Source organism: Homarus americanus, unplaced genomic scaffold, assembly GCF_018991925.1.
Source record: "Homarus americanus isolate GMGI-L3 unplaced genomic scaffold, GMGI_Hamer_2.0 scaffold25467, whole genome shotgun sequence".
In the NCBI taxonomy this organism is placed as follows: Eukaryota; Metazoa; Arthropoda; class Malacostraca; order Decapoda; family Nephropidae; genus Homarus; species Homarus americanus.
Genome location: NW_024732867.1, coordinates 4,242,246 through 4,262,699, shown reverse-complemented (window position 1 = coordinate 4,262,699; position 20,454 = coordinate 4,242,246). Strand labels below are relative to the sequence as shown.

Sequence of the window (20,454 nt, the reverse complement as noted above, 5' to 3'; positions counted from 1 at the left end):
TCAAAATATTCCTGGTCTTACAAGGAATCCAGCAATGTCAATTTATTATCTAACTTTAGTTTGAGGTATTATTTATTAAAATTTAGTGGTTTCCCCAAAAATTTCTCAAGAGGAAGAGCCAGCAGTGTAGTGTGAAAGAGGGGGGAGGAGTTGAGTCCATTATTTGAATGGACATTAACTTAACAACTGTATTTCTCTATTTCTCTTAAGTATTAATTGTGTGCATGTACCATCATAAAATTAAGATGTTATTTTACTAGAACATAGGTATTGTGTCGAAAAAAGTGGAGTTTGGGGTCGAGCCAGTTTCTATTGGAATTAATCATATGTTCTGTTGTTCACTTAAGCGCGGTTTTCACTTAACACGGTACCCTGTGGGTTTTATTGACCGCGTTAAGCGGTACTGCAGTAATTGGAATTTCATACAGGCAGTCCTTACTTACAATATAAAGGTTTGGTTTACAAAATCCTAAATATGAACAAATTAATTTTGTTCCATGATTTGATTCATGAATAAAAAAGTTGAAGTTACAATATTTTTTTGTTACCATTTTTTAATTTCTTAGGTAATAAAATTATTTTTAGGTCAATATGTTTACTAATTTTACTAACATGTTTAAATATTCTGAAACACTTGCTCCTCAAATTCACTTGGAGACAAGTAGATTCATATCCACCAGTACAGTGACTCAACCAGTTGCCTGAATGTCCAATTTCTCCTCATTTAGTATCATGTAATACAGGTATATGACAAATTAACCCTTCACTACAGAATGCTGCAACCTTGACATTCTAATTAGCTTATGATAGATGGTTTCATTCAGCAGAGAGGGACCCCATACACAAGTGCCTCGTACCTCCCCTAATACCTCCACTATGGGGATGCCACTTTTAATACTGTACCTATATTTAATTTGGCTAATGTCAGATGGGTTTATTCAGCACAGAAGGGGTCACATACAAAGCATTTTAATTTTCCTATGTTAATATGTAAATAAAAGCAAATAGGAAGTGAACAAAGTTTGGATGTGTGGTTGTGCCAGTAATACACGAGTTGAGAGTGTGTAGCATCAGCTGACCAACAGCAGCGTTCACAACAAATCAGTAAATTTATAGGATGATGCAATAAACTCGTCAGGGTCAAGCATGGATTTTTTGTAGAGACTGCATCTCTAATTATAAATGTAAATCATGTACAGGTATCTTTTGCGTTAACGATCGTTACTTAGTGATAATTCGATTTAGTGATTGATATTTTTAACACTGTTTGTTGTTTTAACGATCTGCAATTGTTTGGTTTAGCAATCTTCAACTCACTGGGGAAACTCAGGAAGTTGAAAAATGGTTATTCTGCTCTCTAAGTGGGCATCTCTACTGTCATTTAATACCCTACTGTACAGAACTTAGAGCAAAAATTATAATCTGCTAAAGTAAGGGACACCATGTATAGGGCATATATCTACAGTATATGTCATGAAAATTCTTACTCATCTTGTACACAATGTAAATATATATGTTTGTCATTATTTTGGGTTCAGGATCGGCACAACATTGTGGCAATGTTGGATTTTTCAAGGTCACGCCAATGCACTTGGAAGGAGACAATATATAAAATACCTAAGATTCAGCCAACCTGAATTTTAGAAATTACTTTAGAAATCATTATCTAGCTTTTCCAGCAAAAAAATCAATTAATTTTTGGGTAACATATCTAGGTTTTATTATATGGCAACCATGTATTGTAGGAGTATGCTACGGAGTGCCACCTACCAATCCTCCGTTAATACACTAATGTCTTCAAACATTGTGTTCTGTGCTTTACTATATTCCTCCGTATATTATCAATCAGTGTGCATCATTCCTATTGCTGTGCATACGCTGTTATTGATGTGACTTTGGCGTGTTATTGAGTACTGTACAGACTGTTCATTGTGAACTATTGTGATATTGTATACTAAAGTGATTGCTCCATACATTTTCAACTCTGAGCTCTGAGACAGTGACAGCCTTGAAAATGACACATGACTGCTAAGCGAGGACTTGGTGAGTGTTACTTTACGTAGTGTACTGTAGCTTATTATTATAACAAATTCTCACGTCTTTCCTCTCGTTTCATCATTTGGCAATCTTTTAAATCAAACAGAACCCGAGACAGCAAACAGCTGGGAAATCTCCCGCTGCTCTGACCTCCTCTGCTCTGTTGGCTAACTGTGGACACTGCATAAGAACTATTTATTCCATTTGTGTGTTTGACCTCATTTTTTTGCACTTTCTGTATGAAGCGATTGTGCCCGTAACAAAGTAAAAAGAAATTAAGAAAACTATGTATATACAGTAGTACCCCGATTTCGCGGTCAATTGAACCCACAGGGTACCCAAGTTAAGTGAAATCGGCGTAAATGGAACAACAGACTATATGGGATTAATTCCAATAGAGACTGGCCCAACCCCCAAACTCCACTTTTTCCAACACAAACCTATGTTGTAGTAAAAATTACATCTAAATTTTATGATGGTATGCTCACACAATTAATATTTAAGAGAAATACAGTTGCCAGGTTAATGTCCATTCAAATAATAGACTCAAATCCCCCACCCCTCTTCACAGCTCACTGGCCCTCTCTCTGAGAAATGATTGGGTGAAACACTAGATTTTAACGTTGTAATAAATAATACCTCAGACTAAAGTTAGGGATAATTGACATTTCTGGATTCCTTGCAGGTAAGGGAATATTTTGAGTGTAAACTTCATATATTTTGCACAAAGATAAAATACTTGCTTTGTTAAACCAAATTATTACATTAGATCTAAAATTTGTATGTCTAATGCACAATCCATGATGTTTATATTCAAAATGATCATTAAATTGTAAGAATTCAGCAATGTAAATTATATTCTGGTCAATAATTTGTATGAATTTTATGAGCTAAAACAAATATCTTCAGTTAATAAAAAAAAAATATTCTTCACGACACTATTTGTCAATCAAAAGTACTCCAACTTGCCTCCCCCCTCTTCCAACCACGCCAGATGGTCGGTCAGTCCCAACCCGCCCCCACCCCCACACCTTCCCTCCCTACCAGAGAAATGTTGGGTGAAAAAAACTAATTTTAACTTTTAGTAACAAATAATACCTCAGACTAAAGTTAGGATAATATAATTGACATTGCTGGATTCTTGTAAGACTAGGAATATTTTGAATATAAATGTCATATATTTTTGCTAAAAGATAACATATTTACTCAGAGTAAACATTACATCTAAAATTTGTATGTCTAATGCAAAATCTATGATGTTTATATTCAAAATGATCATATTGTAGGAATTCCAGCAATGTAAATTATATTCTCTTGATAATTTATGAATTTTATGAGCTAAAACAAATATCTTCAGTTAATAAAAAAAATAAAAATACTCTTCACACCGTGCCAGATGATCGGTCGGTCCCTCCATTACCAGATAAATGTGTGGGAAAACCAGAATATTTACCTTTTAGTAATAAATAATACCTCAGACTAAAGTTAGGATAATATAATTGACATTGCTGGATTCCTTGTAAGACCAGGAATATTTGAATATAAATCATATATTTGCACAAAAAGATAACATATTTACTCAGAGTAAACATTCATCTAAAATTTGTATGTCTAATGCAAAATCTATGATGTTTATATTCAAAATGATCATCAAATTGTAAGAATTCCAGCAATGTAAATTATATTCTGGGGTAATTTGTATGGATTTTATGAGCTAAAAAAAAAAAAAAATTATACTTCACGTATATGGACCCATAGACGCGTAAAGTGAAAGTTCGGTTCTGGCGAGGCACAGTATATGAGAAATCGCGTAAAAGTGAAACGTAAGTGAAGTTACAACTGTATAGCCAATATTAAAAATTAAACAATAACATAGCTCACAGCTCAGCCTCACCCACTCTAAATGCTACTGGGTGGCAAGTCGGTCAGTCGGTGACTCTGCTGCACAACTATGTGCCATCTCCACAGATTATATTCCTCATTATTCTTTGTTCATAGTGATCAAATTACTTAGCAATCTGTTTTTCAAGAACACAACCCAATCGAGATAAGCAGATACCTGTATTACTGTACAGTACAGAACTACAGTACTGTAATATGCTTACATATGCTGGCTTAGCATCTCATATTGTTCACTTTGTTTCAAATCTCATCCGTTTTCACATAAGTACAGGTGTGAAATTATTACTGTTCTACCTATACTGCACAATACTGCATGTACAGTATTTCACTTATTATGTTTATTTGGATAATATTATGTGTCCACGAGACATGTTTTGTGACATTTAAGATGTTGGGATTATTTTTTTCTTTTAGGAATGCACTGTATCTAAGTTTTTATAATGGGAATCTATGGGAAACTGTTATCTGATTTATGAGAATTCCATTTACAAAAGGTTTTTATGGACTGGAACCCTTCCATAAATCTGGAAATGTTATATGATATACTGTACATTTACAAATAAAATCATTTATATATATATATACAGTTGACCCTCGTTAATTCCGACTAATAAGGGGAAGGGTGTCGTTTTAGCGATTGTCCAATTAACCGATTTAGGGTTAATATTGCATTATATTTCAAAGTCATTGTTTCGTCACAATTTTATCACTTTCCACTGTAATACATAGCCATTTCAGCAAAATATTACATTCCGTGAATGCATTATATAAGCACAATATGAATAGAATACCATTGTAATATAACAGTATTTTAACCAAAAACTATTAAACGAGTAACTTCTCTTGAACATCGGAAGGTTAGGTAAAATCTTTTGTTTTCGTAATGTATTTTATCCTATTTTACATTGAAATACATCACGTTTCAGCAAAACTACTATTTATATCCATGAATATATTCATTCAGGCGCAGTTTAGGTAAAATATCGTGTGATGTAACAGTTTTTAACTGAAAAGCGATTAACGCATACCCTCTAGCCTGTTCAAGGAGAGGACTGGAAAGCTGTTTGGTGCTGCAGACAATGACAAGAAATGATTTGGATGGATTTTAATGAAAATATTCAGAAATATGGTATCGTAGTATTTATTCAAGTCAATTAGGATATAATATTATTGTAATACAACAGTTTTTAACTGAAAACCAATCGGCGATTACGGTAACATATTTTCCACGGCGAAGTCATTGTTTCGTCACGCGATTTTATCCACTTTCCACTGTATCGTCGTCATTTCAGCAAAAATATTACATTTCCGTGAATGCATTATATCAGCACAGTATGAATAGAATGCCATTGTAATATAACATTGTAATATAAGCAGTGGCCTAGCGGTAAGCGTTCCTAGTCACCCAGTAGGTCGAGGTTCGATTCCTTGCTGGTGAGGTCGTTGATTATATGTTCAAAGTCGCGTGTTATATGGACTAAAAATGAAGAATATATATATACCTCCACGTTTCATACCAGCTGGATTCGGTAAATGCTACTGACACCACATAAGAGCGCGGGCAGTTTCCCAATGAGGTTCCGGTGCCATCAGCTCGATGAACAGGCTTTGTGTAAATATAACAGAGTCTAGAACTTCTTTTAGTGTCCTTGTGGCCCTGGCGAGCGTTCCTAGTCCCACAGTAGGTCGAGGTTCGATTCCTGGCTGGTGGTCGTTGATATATATCACACACACACACAGTTGTACCCGCTTAGCAGCGGTTTTTCATAACACGTTTCTCATATACGGTGCCTGCCAGAACGAACTTTCACTTAGCGGTTCATCTACTCATATCTGCGGTGAAGTGTAATATTTTTTATTTAGCTCATAAAATTCATACAAATTACCCGCCAGAATATAATTTTATTGCTGGAATTCATACAATATGATGATCATTTTGAATATAAACATCATGGATTTTGCATTAGACATACAAATTTTAGATATAATGTTTACTCTGAGTAAATATGTTATCTTTTGTGCAAAATATATGACATTTATATTCAAAATATTCTATCTTACAAGGAATCCAGCAATGTCAATTATATTATCTAACTTTAGTTTGAGGTATTATTTATTAAAATCTAGTGGTTTTCCCCAAAATTTCTCAGAGGGAAGAGCCAGCAGTGTAGTGTGAGAAGAGGGAGAATTAGAGTCTATTATTTGAATGGACATTAACTTGGCGTGTATTTCTCTATTTCTCTTAAGTATTAATTGTGTGCATGTACCATCATAAAATTAAGATGTTATTTTACTAGAACATAGTTGTGTGTCGTCAAAAGTGGAGTTTGGGGGTCAGGCCAGTCTCTATTGGAATTAATCCATATGTTCTGTTGTTCACTTAACGCGGTTTCCTTAACGAGGTACCCTGTGGGTTCAATTGACCGCGTTAAGCGGTACAACTGTTATACAGTGACCCCTCGTTAACGAACTCAATCCGTTCCAGAAGGTCATTCGTTAACCGAAAAGTTCGTTAACCGAAACCATTGTTTCAATGGGTTTTTGGGTAATTGGTTCAACTCACCGAAAATTTCCTAAATTCAACAAAAATGGTAGAAAAGTTCACTTACTTTGAGGTGTGTATGTAGAAGGCTCCTGGATGATGATGATGGGATTTAGAATGGGGGTGGAGGAGAAGGAAGAAGAAGGCATTGGGGTGGAAGAGAAGTCACCTGGCACCATTTCACCCATAAAATTTTAGCTCTCTGGTGTAATTCAAGATTATTTTCTTTAAATCAACACTGCACTGCATTATATATATTGTCAATATGTAAAATATATTTCAAAATGACCAATAATTTGCGAAACACAGAAAAAAAGCGTTTAGTTGAAGAGTCTCAAGCAAGTTACCTCCAGTGAAAACAGAGAGAGACTAACTCCTTTGCTGTGTTAAGAGAGCTGAATGCGCGCATTAAACTAGTCACTTTACCTTCAATTATGTTCAATAATTGTTAAAATGACTAAAAATTGAATATTAAACTTTTAAAATTATTGAATAGTATAAACTTCTTGATATTTACTAAAATAGTAAGGAATTTAAGCCCTAGAACCGATTAATGTATTGGCGGACTGATACTAAAGCTGGTTGCCCAGTCAGTGCAAGCGAAAACATGTTGAGGTCGGTTCGTAGAACACCGTTAACGAATTTTTTTGGTTAACCAATTGAAGATCCTTATGGAGGCAGTTAGTTTATCGAAATTACGTTAACTGAGGTGTTAGTTAAATGAGGGTCCTGTACAGTGAACCCTCGCTTTAAGCGGTTTTCACTTCAGCGTTTCTACATTTCTGGCGGTACCCTGCTGAACGAATTCCACTTCTGGCGGTGCATCTACTCATATACGGGTGAAATATAATTTTTTATTAAGCTCAAAATTCATACAAATTATCCGCCAGAATATAATTTACATTGCTGGAATTTCTTACAATCTGATGACTCATTTTGGAATATAAGCATCATAGATTTTGCATTACACATTACAAATTTTAGATCTAATGCAAGTATTTTTGTTTACTCAAAGCAAAATATGTTATCTTTTGTACAAAATATATGAGTGTATATTCAAAATATTCCTGGTCTTGCAAGGAATCCAGCAATAATTATATTATCTAACTTTAGTCTGAGGTATTATTTATTACTAAAAAGGTAAATATTCTGGTTTCTCCCAAACATTTATCTGGTAGGGAGGGACCAACCGACCATCTGGCGTGGTTGGAAGAGAGGACAAGGTAGGTTGCTTTGATTTAATGATGTCATTAGAATATTTTTTTTTATTAACTGAAGATATTTGTTTTAGCTCATAAAATTCATACAAATTACCAGGCCAGAATAATTACATTGCTGGAATTCTTACAATTTGATGATCATTTTTGAATATAAACATCATAGATTTTGCAATAGACATACAAATTTTAGATCTAATGTAAGTATTTTGCTTACTCTGAGTAAATATGTTATCTTTTGTGCAAAATATATGACATTTATATTATTCAAAATATTCCTGAGTCTTACAAGGAATCCAGCAATGTTAATTATATTATCCTAACTTTAGTTTGAGGTATTATTTATTACTATACCCTGTACCTTAAAATCTAGTGGTTTTCCCAAAAATTTCTCAGAGGGAAGAGCCAGCGAGTGTAGTATGAGAAGGGGGGAGGAGTTGAGTCCATTATTTGAATGGACATTAACTTGGCAACTGTATTTCTCTATTTCTTAGTATTAATTGTGTGCATGTTACACCATAAAATTAAGATGTTATTTTACTAGAACATAGATATTGTGTCGGAAAAAGTGGAGTTTGAGGTCAATGGTCTCTATTTCATCCCATATGTTATGTTTGTTCACTTTAGCGTTTCTACTACGCGGAGCCTCCGTGGGGTTCAATTGACGCGTAAGTGAGGTTCACTATATTATTATTATATATATATATATATATATATATATATATATATATATATATATATATATATATATATATATATATATATATATATATATATATATATATATATATATATATATATATATATATATATATATATATATATATATATATATATATATATATATATATATATATATATATATATATATATATATATATATATAAACTGTGACTCAAATCACCTCAGTTATGATATGACATGACTATCGGTTAAGTCACCCAAACTGAGATGTGACAATAAGTAAGCCACATATAACAGCATATAACTCAAATACCCAAGAAGTAGGGTTCTAGTTTGGTAGTGCCGTAAGCTAATATGCAATGTGTATTAATATATACAGTATTATGATATAAAACCAAAAAATGGTTTGATTCAGTACTATGAAGAGATTTTTAACTCGTGTAAAAATTCTGCAAACACTAACACAAGCAACAAACATCTTACCTCGAGAAGGTTACGTACATCCCAAGAGTTCCTCTCCATATTGTAGTGCACCTGGTTGGAGGCTATAGGTGTCCATTCCTGGTGCACAAGAATCTTCTTGATCACAAATCCCATTCCTGAAAAACCTCCGTTATCGGTAGCATCTCGCCACACAGTGTTCTCATAGATCTTGTCAACCCGATCAATAAGGCTGATCTGTGGATATGAAGTTTAAATAGGTACAGTACAGAAATTTTAAGGAACAACTTATCCTCCAGCAAAACAAGACTGACAAAATACTGGTTAAAGATACACCAGCAAAGCCTTGTTAAAAGATCTTTCAGTGAGTGAGTCCAGATTGGTATTCATAGAACTGGCTGAAGCAACCAAAAATTTTATCAATTTTATAAATACTGTATATCTTCCTCTCTACCTTTAATTATTTTATTGTTCTTATGTATCTTGCTGTGACAAGTCCCCAGCAATTTTGTTAAAATCGATCATTGTACTGTACGGCATTATTGAGTTTACAGTTCTAGGCATGAGAATAAAAGAATGGAGGCAACTGCAGCAGTCCTCTTCTTGCCCCCCATTACACGACCATCAGCAGAGGAGGGAAAAATATTTAGTTGTTCGCAGTCCTAATTCCCGCCTCTGCTGACCGTAGTGTAATATTTCAACGTGATTCTGATCTTTTAAAATATTGTTTTCACATAATGTAGTATTACTGATACGTAATTGGTCTTAGTATGCCTTATTGTGGGTAAAAATAAGTGTATTGTATATTAAATGCATCCTCCAAAAGCTAAATATTTTTCTCGTCAGACATGGTCATCCCAGTGATTATGAAAAAACTCAGATTTGCAACAGTCAATCAGCTCTAACTCTTGAGGAGTAGTAGGGCATCTTTTCTCAGCTGAGAAAAAAACGTGCTACAGACAGATGCTCAGTCATGGGAGAGAGAGAGAGAGAGAGTCATTAATAAAATACCAACCAGGTAATTCACAGTCGTCTTATAATTTGAGCCGCCCATCTCCTTGAAAAATCTATAGTCTGCCACTAAAAGCAAAGGGCAACGGGTTTTCTCGCCATTGAAGTTGTATGCTTCCGCCTGTTGTCGTTTCACTCTCCGTCTAGGTCCACTGATCAAGTTCTCTACAGAAGCATCTAGTAAGACACCATCAGGTGGCTCATATCCTTCCACCCATTCATCTTCATCATCCTTTTCTGCAAGTTACAGTGAAATTTAGATTCAGTTATTCTATAGACATAAGAGTAAAAGTACAAATCAAGGTTCATAGTTCAGGGACAGTGACTTCACCTTGATATGAATGAAAATGTTTCTAAATCCTACTAGTGATAAAATAACTTATAATACGTGAATACCATTGTATATATCATTCGATATATTATTTGAACACTAAAGATAGCCCATGATATACTTTAATGATTGGCACTTTTAAAACTTATCCTTATTCTCATATTTACTTACAAACAATTTTTTTTCAAAGATATTGTACAGCTCATAATAAATATACAGTACAGTAAGTCTGGCAATAATAGTCCCTTAACGTTGTTTGCGCCACTACGTACTAAACTTTAGAGACCAAAAATTAGTTTAACATTCCGGTGATTCAGTACAAAGTCATTTTCGTCTCTGAGCTACTTTTACGGCGCATCAGCCTCCTAAACCAGTGCTGCCTACTCACTTGAATAGCACAGCATCACCAAGAGACGCCAAGCCAGTCTTTGTTAAGACTTCACTTCATTCGTGTGTGCTGCAGTGCTTTTGCTCTAAAACTGTACTCTAACCATTTTAAATGGCTTCCAAGCACACATTAAGTGCTACTGATGCTAGTGTAGTGAAGAGGCAGCGAAAAATGAATGTATTAGCTCGATTTGAAAAAAAAGGAACATGCCGTGGACATAGCCACTTTGCTTGGTCTAAGCCCACAAACAGTGCATACTATCCGGACCAACGCTGACAAGATTAGGGTTAGTGCTGGAAGTGGTACATCTCTGAGTGCAACTAAGACAACCTGTACTAGAAGCACTGTGATTGAAAAGGTGGAAAAGATGCTGGCTATGTGGATGGAGGACCAGAATCAAAGCAATGCCCCTGTGAGCCTTATGGTTATCCAGCGTAAGGCTGGAAGGAGGCTACTCATCGAAGCAAGTCTTCAGTGTGGATGAGACTGGTCTCTTTTGGAAGAGGATGCCTGAGAGAACCTACAGTATATCTCCATGCAGGAGAAAAGAGCGCCAGGTTTAAAGCAAAAAAAAGACTGCTTGACGCTTTTGCTTGGTGTGAACTCTGCTGGCGTCTTCAAGCTGAAGCCGATGTTCATTTCTTTCTGCCAACCCAAGGGCCCTGAAAGGTTACTCTAAGGATCACCTTCCAGTGATCTACAAAATAAGAAGGCAAGGTTAACTGGAGCCATATTTAGCCAGTGGTTAAAAATGTACGCCGTCCCTGCAATGAAAGAATACTGTGCCAAGGAGAACCTTGACTTCAAAATTCTTCTGATTGTTGACAATGCTCCAGCTCATCCTCCTAATCTCGACAAATTGCATGACAGTGTAGTTATTCTGCCTCCAACCAACGAGTAACCTGATGCAGCCTATGGACCAAGGCGTCATCGCCGCATTCAATGCATATTATTTACTCCATACCATGGCCCAGCTGCTCAAGGCTACAGACGGAGATAATAAACCTATGATCCGAGAATATTGGCGCGGCTTCAACATTCTTCAGGTTATTGACAACATTGACAAGGCATGAAAATAGTTTTTCAGAAAGTTGCCTGAATGGTGTGTGGCGTAAATTGTGGCCCGCGTGCCTCAAAAGTTTTACGGAATTCACGGACTCAGTCTCAGCAGTGAATTGGGATATCCTCAGCTTGGCTAGACAGGCAGGCTTTGATGAGCTGGAATCAGAGGATATTGAGGATGTCCTGGCATCCCATACAGAAGAGCTCACCAACGAAGATCTGCAACTGCTAACAGAACACAGTCCCATTAAAGACGACGATGACAAAGAAGAAATAGCACAATGAATGCTAACTACCAAGAGGATGGCAGAAGAGTTCAACATGATCCAGCAAGGTATGCAAATCCTTATAGATGACGCACCCAATAGAGAACGTAGCTAAAAGATTCAATGCAGCATTGATGACAGTCTTGGTTGTTACACTGAGATGTACAGTATAAGGAGAAGAAGAAGAGTAGCACCAAGCAGTCAACACTAGATTCATTTTTTCATCACGGGATGGCAAAAGCAGCCTACAACAGCCGGCAGCCAAGGAGGAGCAAACAACAACGAAGGAGGAGCAAACATCAATGGAGGAAGAGCAAGCAGTGGTGGAGGAACCCTAGTCAGAGCAGGAGGAGGAGGAGGAGGAGGCAGCCGCAGAGTCTCAATGACTCACACCCTCCTCCTCTCCCCCTCCTCCGCTCCCATCCCCCTCCTCCGCTCCCACCATACTCCTCCGCTCCCACCATCCACCTCCTCCGCTTCACTACCCACCACACACTCGCTCTACCACCTCCGGCCATCGGTGAGTACCAATACAAACTTAGTACTGTGGTTATATATGCATGCACTATTTCTATAGAAATGGCGGTGATTTTCTGTAATGTATTTCATGGGGCAAAGGGAGGCACAGGAAAGTAACTCCTGTATTTTATCTCTTTCTTATGGGGAAAATTGATCCGCTTAATTGTTTCATATAAAGTCGCATTTTCAGGAACGTAACCCCAGACGTTAAGCGAGGACTTACTGTAATAGGAAAAAAATTAAGGCGAAACCAGAGGACAGCAAATACCAAATAAAATATTACTTTTAAGAAATTAAACTCCACTTTATGTTTATTTTGAAGAGAAATTGCATGTGACAGATAAATTGAATCACAAAATTTGGAGTCAATGATTATTATGATCAGCAGATGGAAAACCAGTTGAAAGAACAATAATGCAAGGTCAAACAGTTAGAGGTTGTCAGCAATTTCTGCAGAATGAGAACATTTGTTTTTTAGGAAATTCTGTGTTCAGCTACCTCTCACACTTATTTGCCAAAAGACTTAATTAAAAGTGGTTTTCAGTTATACATAAGACAAACAATTGTCTGATATACAGTGAACACTCAAAGATCCGGACTAAAACGGGTGACCACCTGTCCGAAAAAGCAGATTGTCCGTATCTTCCGGCAAATGTACTAAATCTTGATAAAACTACACAGGAAAAGGGAAACAATGGAGCACCTTAGTTTTTGTCTTTATTCAAGACATCTTCAGAGGCAACTGAATTTACAGGGACTGAGAGAGGCTTATATACACAGGGTGACCTTGCAAAACATCAGGTCAGGTCAATAACATGGGATCCTCCACTAATCCACACACCACCAACACTGCAAACATGAGAAGAGCTCATAAAAATTGGCAAAGTAAGTAGTCATGTCAAGTCAGGTAAAAAATATGAGACCCACTATCATCCATCTTACATCTACCCAGTACCTTAATTGCTTTCAAAACATTTTTAACCTTGTGCCACAGACAAATAAATTTATGTAACATATTATCAGTTTGTACAGACCATCACTAAGGTTTAGAGAATTCATTTCCCTAATCAAACTTGCTTCAACCAGAAGTCTTTCTGTGACACATGATGATTTATACACTTCTAAACTGTTTTACCAATCTATGGGATGATTATTGTTCCTAATATGAACGAAAAGTGCACTGCTTTCAGATGCTGCTCTAACATTATACTTGTGCTGTTTTATTCTAAGTTGCAATGCTTTCCCAGTCTGACCTACATAATTTCCATTACAATTGCTACAGGGAATGAAGTAAACACTTCCATTTACATTCAAGGTTGGGCTATTCTTTATTAACATATTACTACAGGTTGAACCTCCCTAATCCTGCACCCTTTGGACCTGACCGGTGCCGGACTATAGAATTTTCCGAGCCACAGCTGGTCTTTGTAAAATACATAGTATTATTGATGGGCCAATCTGGTGCATCATATTTAAAATTTTGCGTCTATTGTTTCTCTGGGCGCACTAGACTGTCCTAAGGGCAAAGCTGTACTGTACATGTACTCAAAATAATGTACTAATGATTACTAAAATTTTTGTCTAGTGCAAACTATAGCATGTACATATTCAAATTAATCACCATCTTATAAGAATTCCAGCAATGTAAATTATATTCTCTCCGGTCACTTCTGTGACATTTTATAAGTAAAAAACATAAATAAACAAATAAATACTTCACTTGACCTTCAGCGCCAACTGTCAAACATGTCACTATCACCTCCCCTTCCTCCCGCCCTCCCCCACTCCCAGCCAGGGTTTGGTGGTTATACAGTAGGCTTTAAGTTTTTATCTTATATCATATCACAGACTAAAGTTAGGAGAATATAGTTTCCATTGCTAGAATCCTTGCAAGACAGCGAATAATTTGAATATAAATGTCGTATATTTTGCACAAGAGATAAAATTTTTTGCTCTTTGTGTGTCTAATGCGAACGAAAGCATGTTTACATTAAAATTAATCACTATCTTATAAGAATTCCAGCAATGTTAATTATATTCTCCCATGTCAGTTCAGTAACATGTTATATCACAAAAACTTAAAGTCACTCTTAAGGACAGATAAATAAATAAACACTAAACCTTGGCATCAACTGTCAAACATATCACCTCACCTCCCTCCCTCCCCCCCATCTTCCCAGCCAGTACACAGACCATTTCGCATCCCTTAATTTTAGCTGTGCTGATTTATGAGTGTTTGTTTTAATATAATACAATATACTACAAAAGACAATGTTTTGTTTAGTCTAGAAGATGGGCTGAGGTGCATCTGGGTAGACTCTCAGTCTCTTTAGTATTTTGTGTTTCTCTCAAGTACCAACTAAATTATTCCATTTAAACAACACTTCGATTCAGTGTGGAATTCGGTTTAAAGCGACCTCTCTTGGAACATATCTCGTGTTATATCCACATTCTACTGTACAGTGTAATTGTAATAAACGAAAATAGATAAACAAGAATTCTCATTCTGCACTTAAAATGACAAAATAGTTATGGTACCTGTACCAGTACATAAATTGGTGATGTTCACCTGTAAAGAAGAAAAAAATATCTGTACAGTAAATGAAATAATAAAATAAGTATGCTTCGGAGGCATATTAAGGGTAAATAACAAGTGAAATATTACAGAAACACTTGAAATACTGAGGAGCGCACCAAACTCCACAAGGACCAGATGTAAGCAAAGGGTATGCCGAACCATGAATACTAGCGCCGGCGGGTGCTAGCGGCCGTCCGGCACACTAAAATTTTGCCGGACGACGGGAGGTGCCTGACAACAGAGTACCGGATTAGGGAGGTTCAACCTGTATTGGGTGTATTCAAATTATTTGCTATCGTGCAAGAACTCCAGCAATGAAAGATATATTCTGCAAAGTTTAGTCTGTGACATCTAATAAGATAAAACCTTTAAGCCTAAAACTACCTTCACCCTGGCTGGGAGGGAGGGAGTGGGGAAGTTAAGTGCCCTCTTGTAATATTGTCCAGACTAAAGGAGGTGCCGGACCATCAGTTCCCGGAAAATCGGTGGTGAGCCTGTATATACAGCATGCCCTTCAAATTTGCAAGGGTTAGGTTCTCAAAATGGCCGGGAATCGCCAAATCCACGAATGACATTTGCTGGCCAGGGGAGCGGTACATTTTTACTTGTGTACAAAGAAATGTATATCCCCTTTATGTGTTTGCTCTAAGGACAACTATTTCTGTTATCTGTAGAGACACACACACATATACAATACAAATAAATAATAATGGGAAAATCCTCTCACAAATAATCACAAAAAAATTATTAAAAATGTTGAGTCTACCCTCAAGTGCACCCCGTGCTTTGTTAATAACATAGCACAGAGTGGACTTGAGGGTAGACTCAACATTTTTAATAATTTTTTTCTGATTATTTGTGAGTGGATTTTCCCATTATTATTTATTTGTATGTGCTTTGTGTGTGTGTGTGTGTCTACACACACACACACATATACAATACATGTAAAGGAAATTACTGTCTAGAACGAATGGCTCCCCCTCCCGACCGCAAAAATGCCAGCAACTTTAAAACTACCCTTAGACATTCCTGGGTACATCCAGGGTGTCATCCACGAATAATAGAGGACCACGAAATAAAAATCTGCAAATTATCCGGGAGTATAGTAGTACTGTATATATATACACACACACACACAGTACCTGTAGTTTCATTTCCTTCTTTGACATAATCACACATCGGCCGTTTGTCCTCCCAACTGTATTTCACGTCTGAGCCACGATAAACTATCATGGAATCCTCACTGGTGTCTGGTGCATGCCGCCATGATGGCTGTCAACAAAAAAAATCCATTACACTCAGAAAAGAACAGAATTACTGTATTTTACTTTCAAATTTAATTACTCATACACTAAAAGAAATCTGTAATTCATATTCCTTATACACAACATTAACTTGAGTACAAATAAGTAATTTTTCTTTTATTTTTCAAAAACTTTAATTGCTAAAAGGAATCTACAAAAGGTATGATAATTAAATATATTACTTCTACATGGTACGTATCTTCTGGAGTGTGTATTGTAGCTGTCATTATGCCATCTTCTAAGTGAGCTGAAACATCTGACACTTTTTCCCCAAACACACGGCCTTCATAGAAATTCTCATGGTCTGTTTGGAATCATAAGAAATCATTTTCAGGAATCAAGAAATATTCAGTGAAGTGTAAAGCCTTTTTCTTTCCAAATTAAGAAGTGAAAATAGAAATTGTGCTATGAAGTATCATTCTATTGTGGTGCAGTTTCTATCAGATGTCTTGATACCTTTTATGATGCATAACTTTTGTACAAAAAGATCATATACCATTCAACAATAAAAATTAAAAACACAAGTACTTACCAACATGAATAATTTGCTCATTACCAGCCCCATCAACAGCATAAGCTTTAAACTGAGGGTGAAGAAGTCCTTTCCGAGGATTAAGAATCAACCGAAAGTCTCTGTGAAGGACATTGGCATACTGTATACTGTACAGTAGTTGTATAAAATAATTTTTTTAATAGAAGTCTATATAGTATTGATTGAACAATAAATTTTTTGAGAATTGTTTTTTTCTGTTTCAAGTCTTCTACAGTATTATGTACCATAAAATATATGAAAGTTCTACATCTCATTTAATGATTTTACCATAAGACATTCTTTTATACAATTACATTCTATAGGAAAATGCAAAAAAATAGCCATCTTCAATAAGGTCAATGCACATAAAGGAATACAATACAGTATTTCAACCATTTACCAATAAATCCCTGATACTGATCCTAAGTGCTTCAAAACCAAGTCAGAATCACAGTAAAGTGCTCAATAGTGCCAGTGCCAGTCATCTACAGCAAGTGCTGTACTGCACTACCTGTCAATTATAAACATTTATATTGTTGACATTTCAAGCCTACATCAACCTCAATAAATTAAAACACAGAAATTTACACATTTAAGATCATAAAAATGTAATTATTTCATCCATTTAAACTCGCAGTATACACAGGGCCCCCAACTACAAGAAATGAATGTGGGACCCCAGACAAAACACTATAAAGCCTTATTCTATGTCTCAGTCCCCTTTTCCAGTTTTTCCCAGTCTCCCCTATCCCTGCTCCTGATCAGGTCTACCTTAAGCTTAAAATACACATACACATATTCCACAAAAGCATCAAATACCAAAATACTACACATCTATTTGACAATATAGGTTTTCTAGGTCTTATATTTTATTCCTATTTGATTCTTGTATGGTTAGAGTGAAGTAAAACATAACAGTTAAAATATAAAAAGAATCAAATTTCTTCAGGCTAACTGCTACATCTGCAGTACACGTTACAAGTTTTTAAAAAGTAATAATGTACAGCACTAAAATTTTGGTTGAAAATATACCATGATTCACCATTTACCATTTTCAGGGGGTATCTAAATACAGTGGTTCCTCGATTACCAAACGGTCAAATTAACGAAATTTCGGTTAAAGAATTAGCTCCCATAAGGATATTCAATTCCATTAACGAACAAAATTTTGATAAACGAAAGCTTTACAAGAAACACGCTTTGTTGTGCACATCAGCTGATCGGCTAGTCCGCCAATACAGTAATCGGTTCTATGTTTACATTCGTTTCCAGTGGAGTAAATATCAAGAAAGTTGTGCTCTTGAATATTTTTGCATTTTTTATATTAAAAATATTGGTCATTCTAATTTAATTAACAAATTGATAATACATGTATATACAGTGGGGTCTGCTATAACGAACGGATCCTACTACGAATATTCCTATAACGAACACGAATATTCCTATAACGAACGGTTTTACCTATAAAATTGAGAATGCTATAACGAACGCAACTCCTACAACGAACGCGGATGAATACGGGACTATTTCGCCTGGTGCATGAATATTGTTGTACCGCGACCCACAACAAGAGCGTCAGGCGCCATCTTTGTCTCATTGTGTAGCCAGTGCACCACTGTTATTGTTGAAATTTCGTCTTTTGATGTGGAAATAGAGTTATTTGTATAAATATTTTGTTATACAAGTGTACAATTGTGACAATGAATCGTCCAAAGCAAGTGAGAAAGCTCATAACTCTTGAAACTAAGAAAGAAATCATAAAGAAACGTGAGGATGGAACAAGCATTGCGAAACTTAGTGATGAGTATGGGATGGCTAAATCGACTATATGTACGATTTTAAAGAATAAAGAGAAGTTGAAAACAGTGCAAGTGGCTAAGGGAATCTCTAGACTTAGCAAAGCAAGGTGTAATGTGATTGAGGAGATGGAAAATTTACTCTTAGTGTGGATAAAGGAGAAAGAAATGGCAGGTGATAGCATTAGTGAAGCTATAATTTGCGAGAAGGCCAGACAATTGTTTGAGGACCTTAAAGCCAAGACTCCCAGTGCAAGTGATAGTGATGTGCCAGTTTTTAGGGGTACCAAGGGGTGGTTTACTGGTTTCAGAAGGAGAAATAAAATACATAGTGTTGTGAGACATGGTGATGCTGCTAGTGCCGATAAGGAAGCAGCTAAGGAACACCATGACATTTTTTTGAATATTATTAAAGAGGGAGGCTTTGTTTCTCAGCAAGTATTCAACTGTGATGAAACTGGACTTTTTTGGAAAAAAATGCCTCGCCGTACATACATTACCAGGGAGGAAACTTCTGTCCCTGGCCATAAGCCAATGAAAGACAGGCTTACCCTCCTTCCTTGTGCTAATGCTTCTGGTGACTGCAAAATAAAGCCACTCCTTGTGTACCACGCAGAAAACCCCAGAGCTTTAAAAACAATTAGGAAGACCCGCCTTGGTGTTATGTGGCGGTCAAACCCAAAGGCTTGGGTGACCAGGAATTTATTCTCTGAGTGGGTGATTGAGGTGTTTGGACCCAGTGTTCAGGAATACCTCAGGGATAATAATCTTCCACTGAAAGCTTTGTTGGTGATGGACAATGCACCAGCCCACCCTCCAAATTTGATGGTTGAATTGCCAGAGGAGTTCAACTTCATCTCTGTGCACTTCTTGCCACCCAACACAACACCTCTCATCCAGCCCATGGATCAACAGGTAATTTCTAACTTTAAGAAGCTGTACACAAAGGCACTGTTTAGAAAATGTTTTGCGTCCACTTCTTCCAGTGATGTTAGCTTGAAGGAATTTTGGAAGAGTCACTTCAATATAGCAGACGCTGTTTTTTTTAATTACCTCAGCCTGGAAAGAGGTTACTGTGAGGTGTCTTTGTGCTGCTTGGAGGCCATTGTGGCCTGAATGTGTCCTTCAAAGAGACTTTGAAGGCTTCGAAGAGTTAGAAGAAGAGGCTGTTGTTCATGAAATTGTGTCTCTGGGCAATTCCATGGGCCTGGAAGTGGATGATGATGATGTTGAGGAGTTGGTGGAAGAGCACAGTAAGGAACTGTCCACTGAGGAGCTGCTTGAGCTTCACAAAGAGGAAAATGAGACACTGAAGCGGAGCTTAACTTCTGAGGAGTCAGGGGAGGAGGAGGACAAGGAGGAAAGCCGCATCATTCCAGCCAAAGATCTCAAGGATGCGTTCTTTTGCTGGAGCAAACTGTCCAAACTTGCTCAGGATTATCATCCTGATGTTGGTTCTGTGCAAAAGGCCATCACAGTGTTTAATGACAATGTTATGAACTACTTTTGGAAGGTCCAGAAATCAAGGTTGAAGCAGCAAACCCTGGATTCTTTCTTTACAAAGGTAACAAAAGAGCCTACAGACAAAGTGCCTATGAGACAGTCACCAAAGAGGGCTAGGAAGGATGACTCCTCTCCTTCCACCTCTTCTCCATAATTTTCTCCTCCCCCCTCCTCCCCTGCATGCTAAACAACACGAAGGTAAGATAAAGTACCGTATTTTTTACATTTTCCACAGAATTTTTTCAGTGTTAAGTGACTGTATTTGGGGGCCTGGAACGGATTAATACTATAACGAAAGAATGCTATAACGAACGAGGTTCTGGAACCAATTAGATTCGTTA

At 36.6% G+C, this 20,454-nt stretch overlaps 1 protein-coding gene across 1 annotated transcript in view; it reads right to left on the bottom strand.

Annotated features, from left to right (window-relative positions):
* The window catches only part of LOC121869162 (ADAM 17-like protease), a 111,571-nt gene that overhangs the window by 63,921 nt on the left and 27,196 nt on the right, over positions 1 to 20,454 (bottom strand). The window contains exons 3-7 of the mRNA XM_042370353.1: positions 16,815 to 16,915; positions 16,465 to 16,586; positions 16,121 to 16,250; positions 9,839 to 10,071; positions 8,866 to 9,060 (exon numbers count right to left, since the gene is read on the bottom strand). Coding sequence (XP_042226287.1) covers positions 8,866 to 9,060; positions 9,839 to 10,071; positions 16,121 to 16,250; positions 16,465 to 16,586; positions 16,815 to 16,915 — 781 coding nt within the window. The remainder of the gene's footprint in view (positions 1 to 8,865; positions 9,061 to 9,838; positions 10,072 to 16,120; positions 16,251 to 16,464; positions 16,587 to 16,814; positions 16,916 to 20,454) is intronic.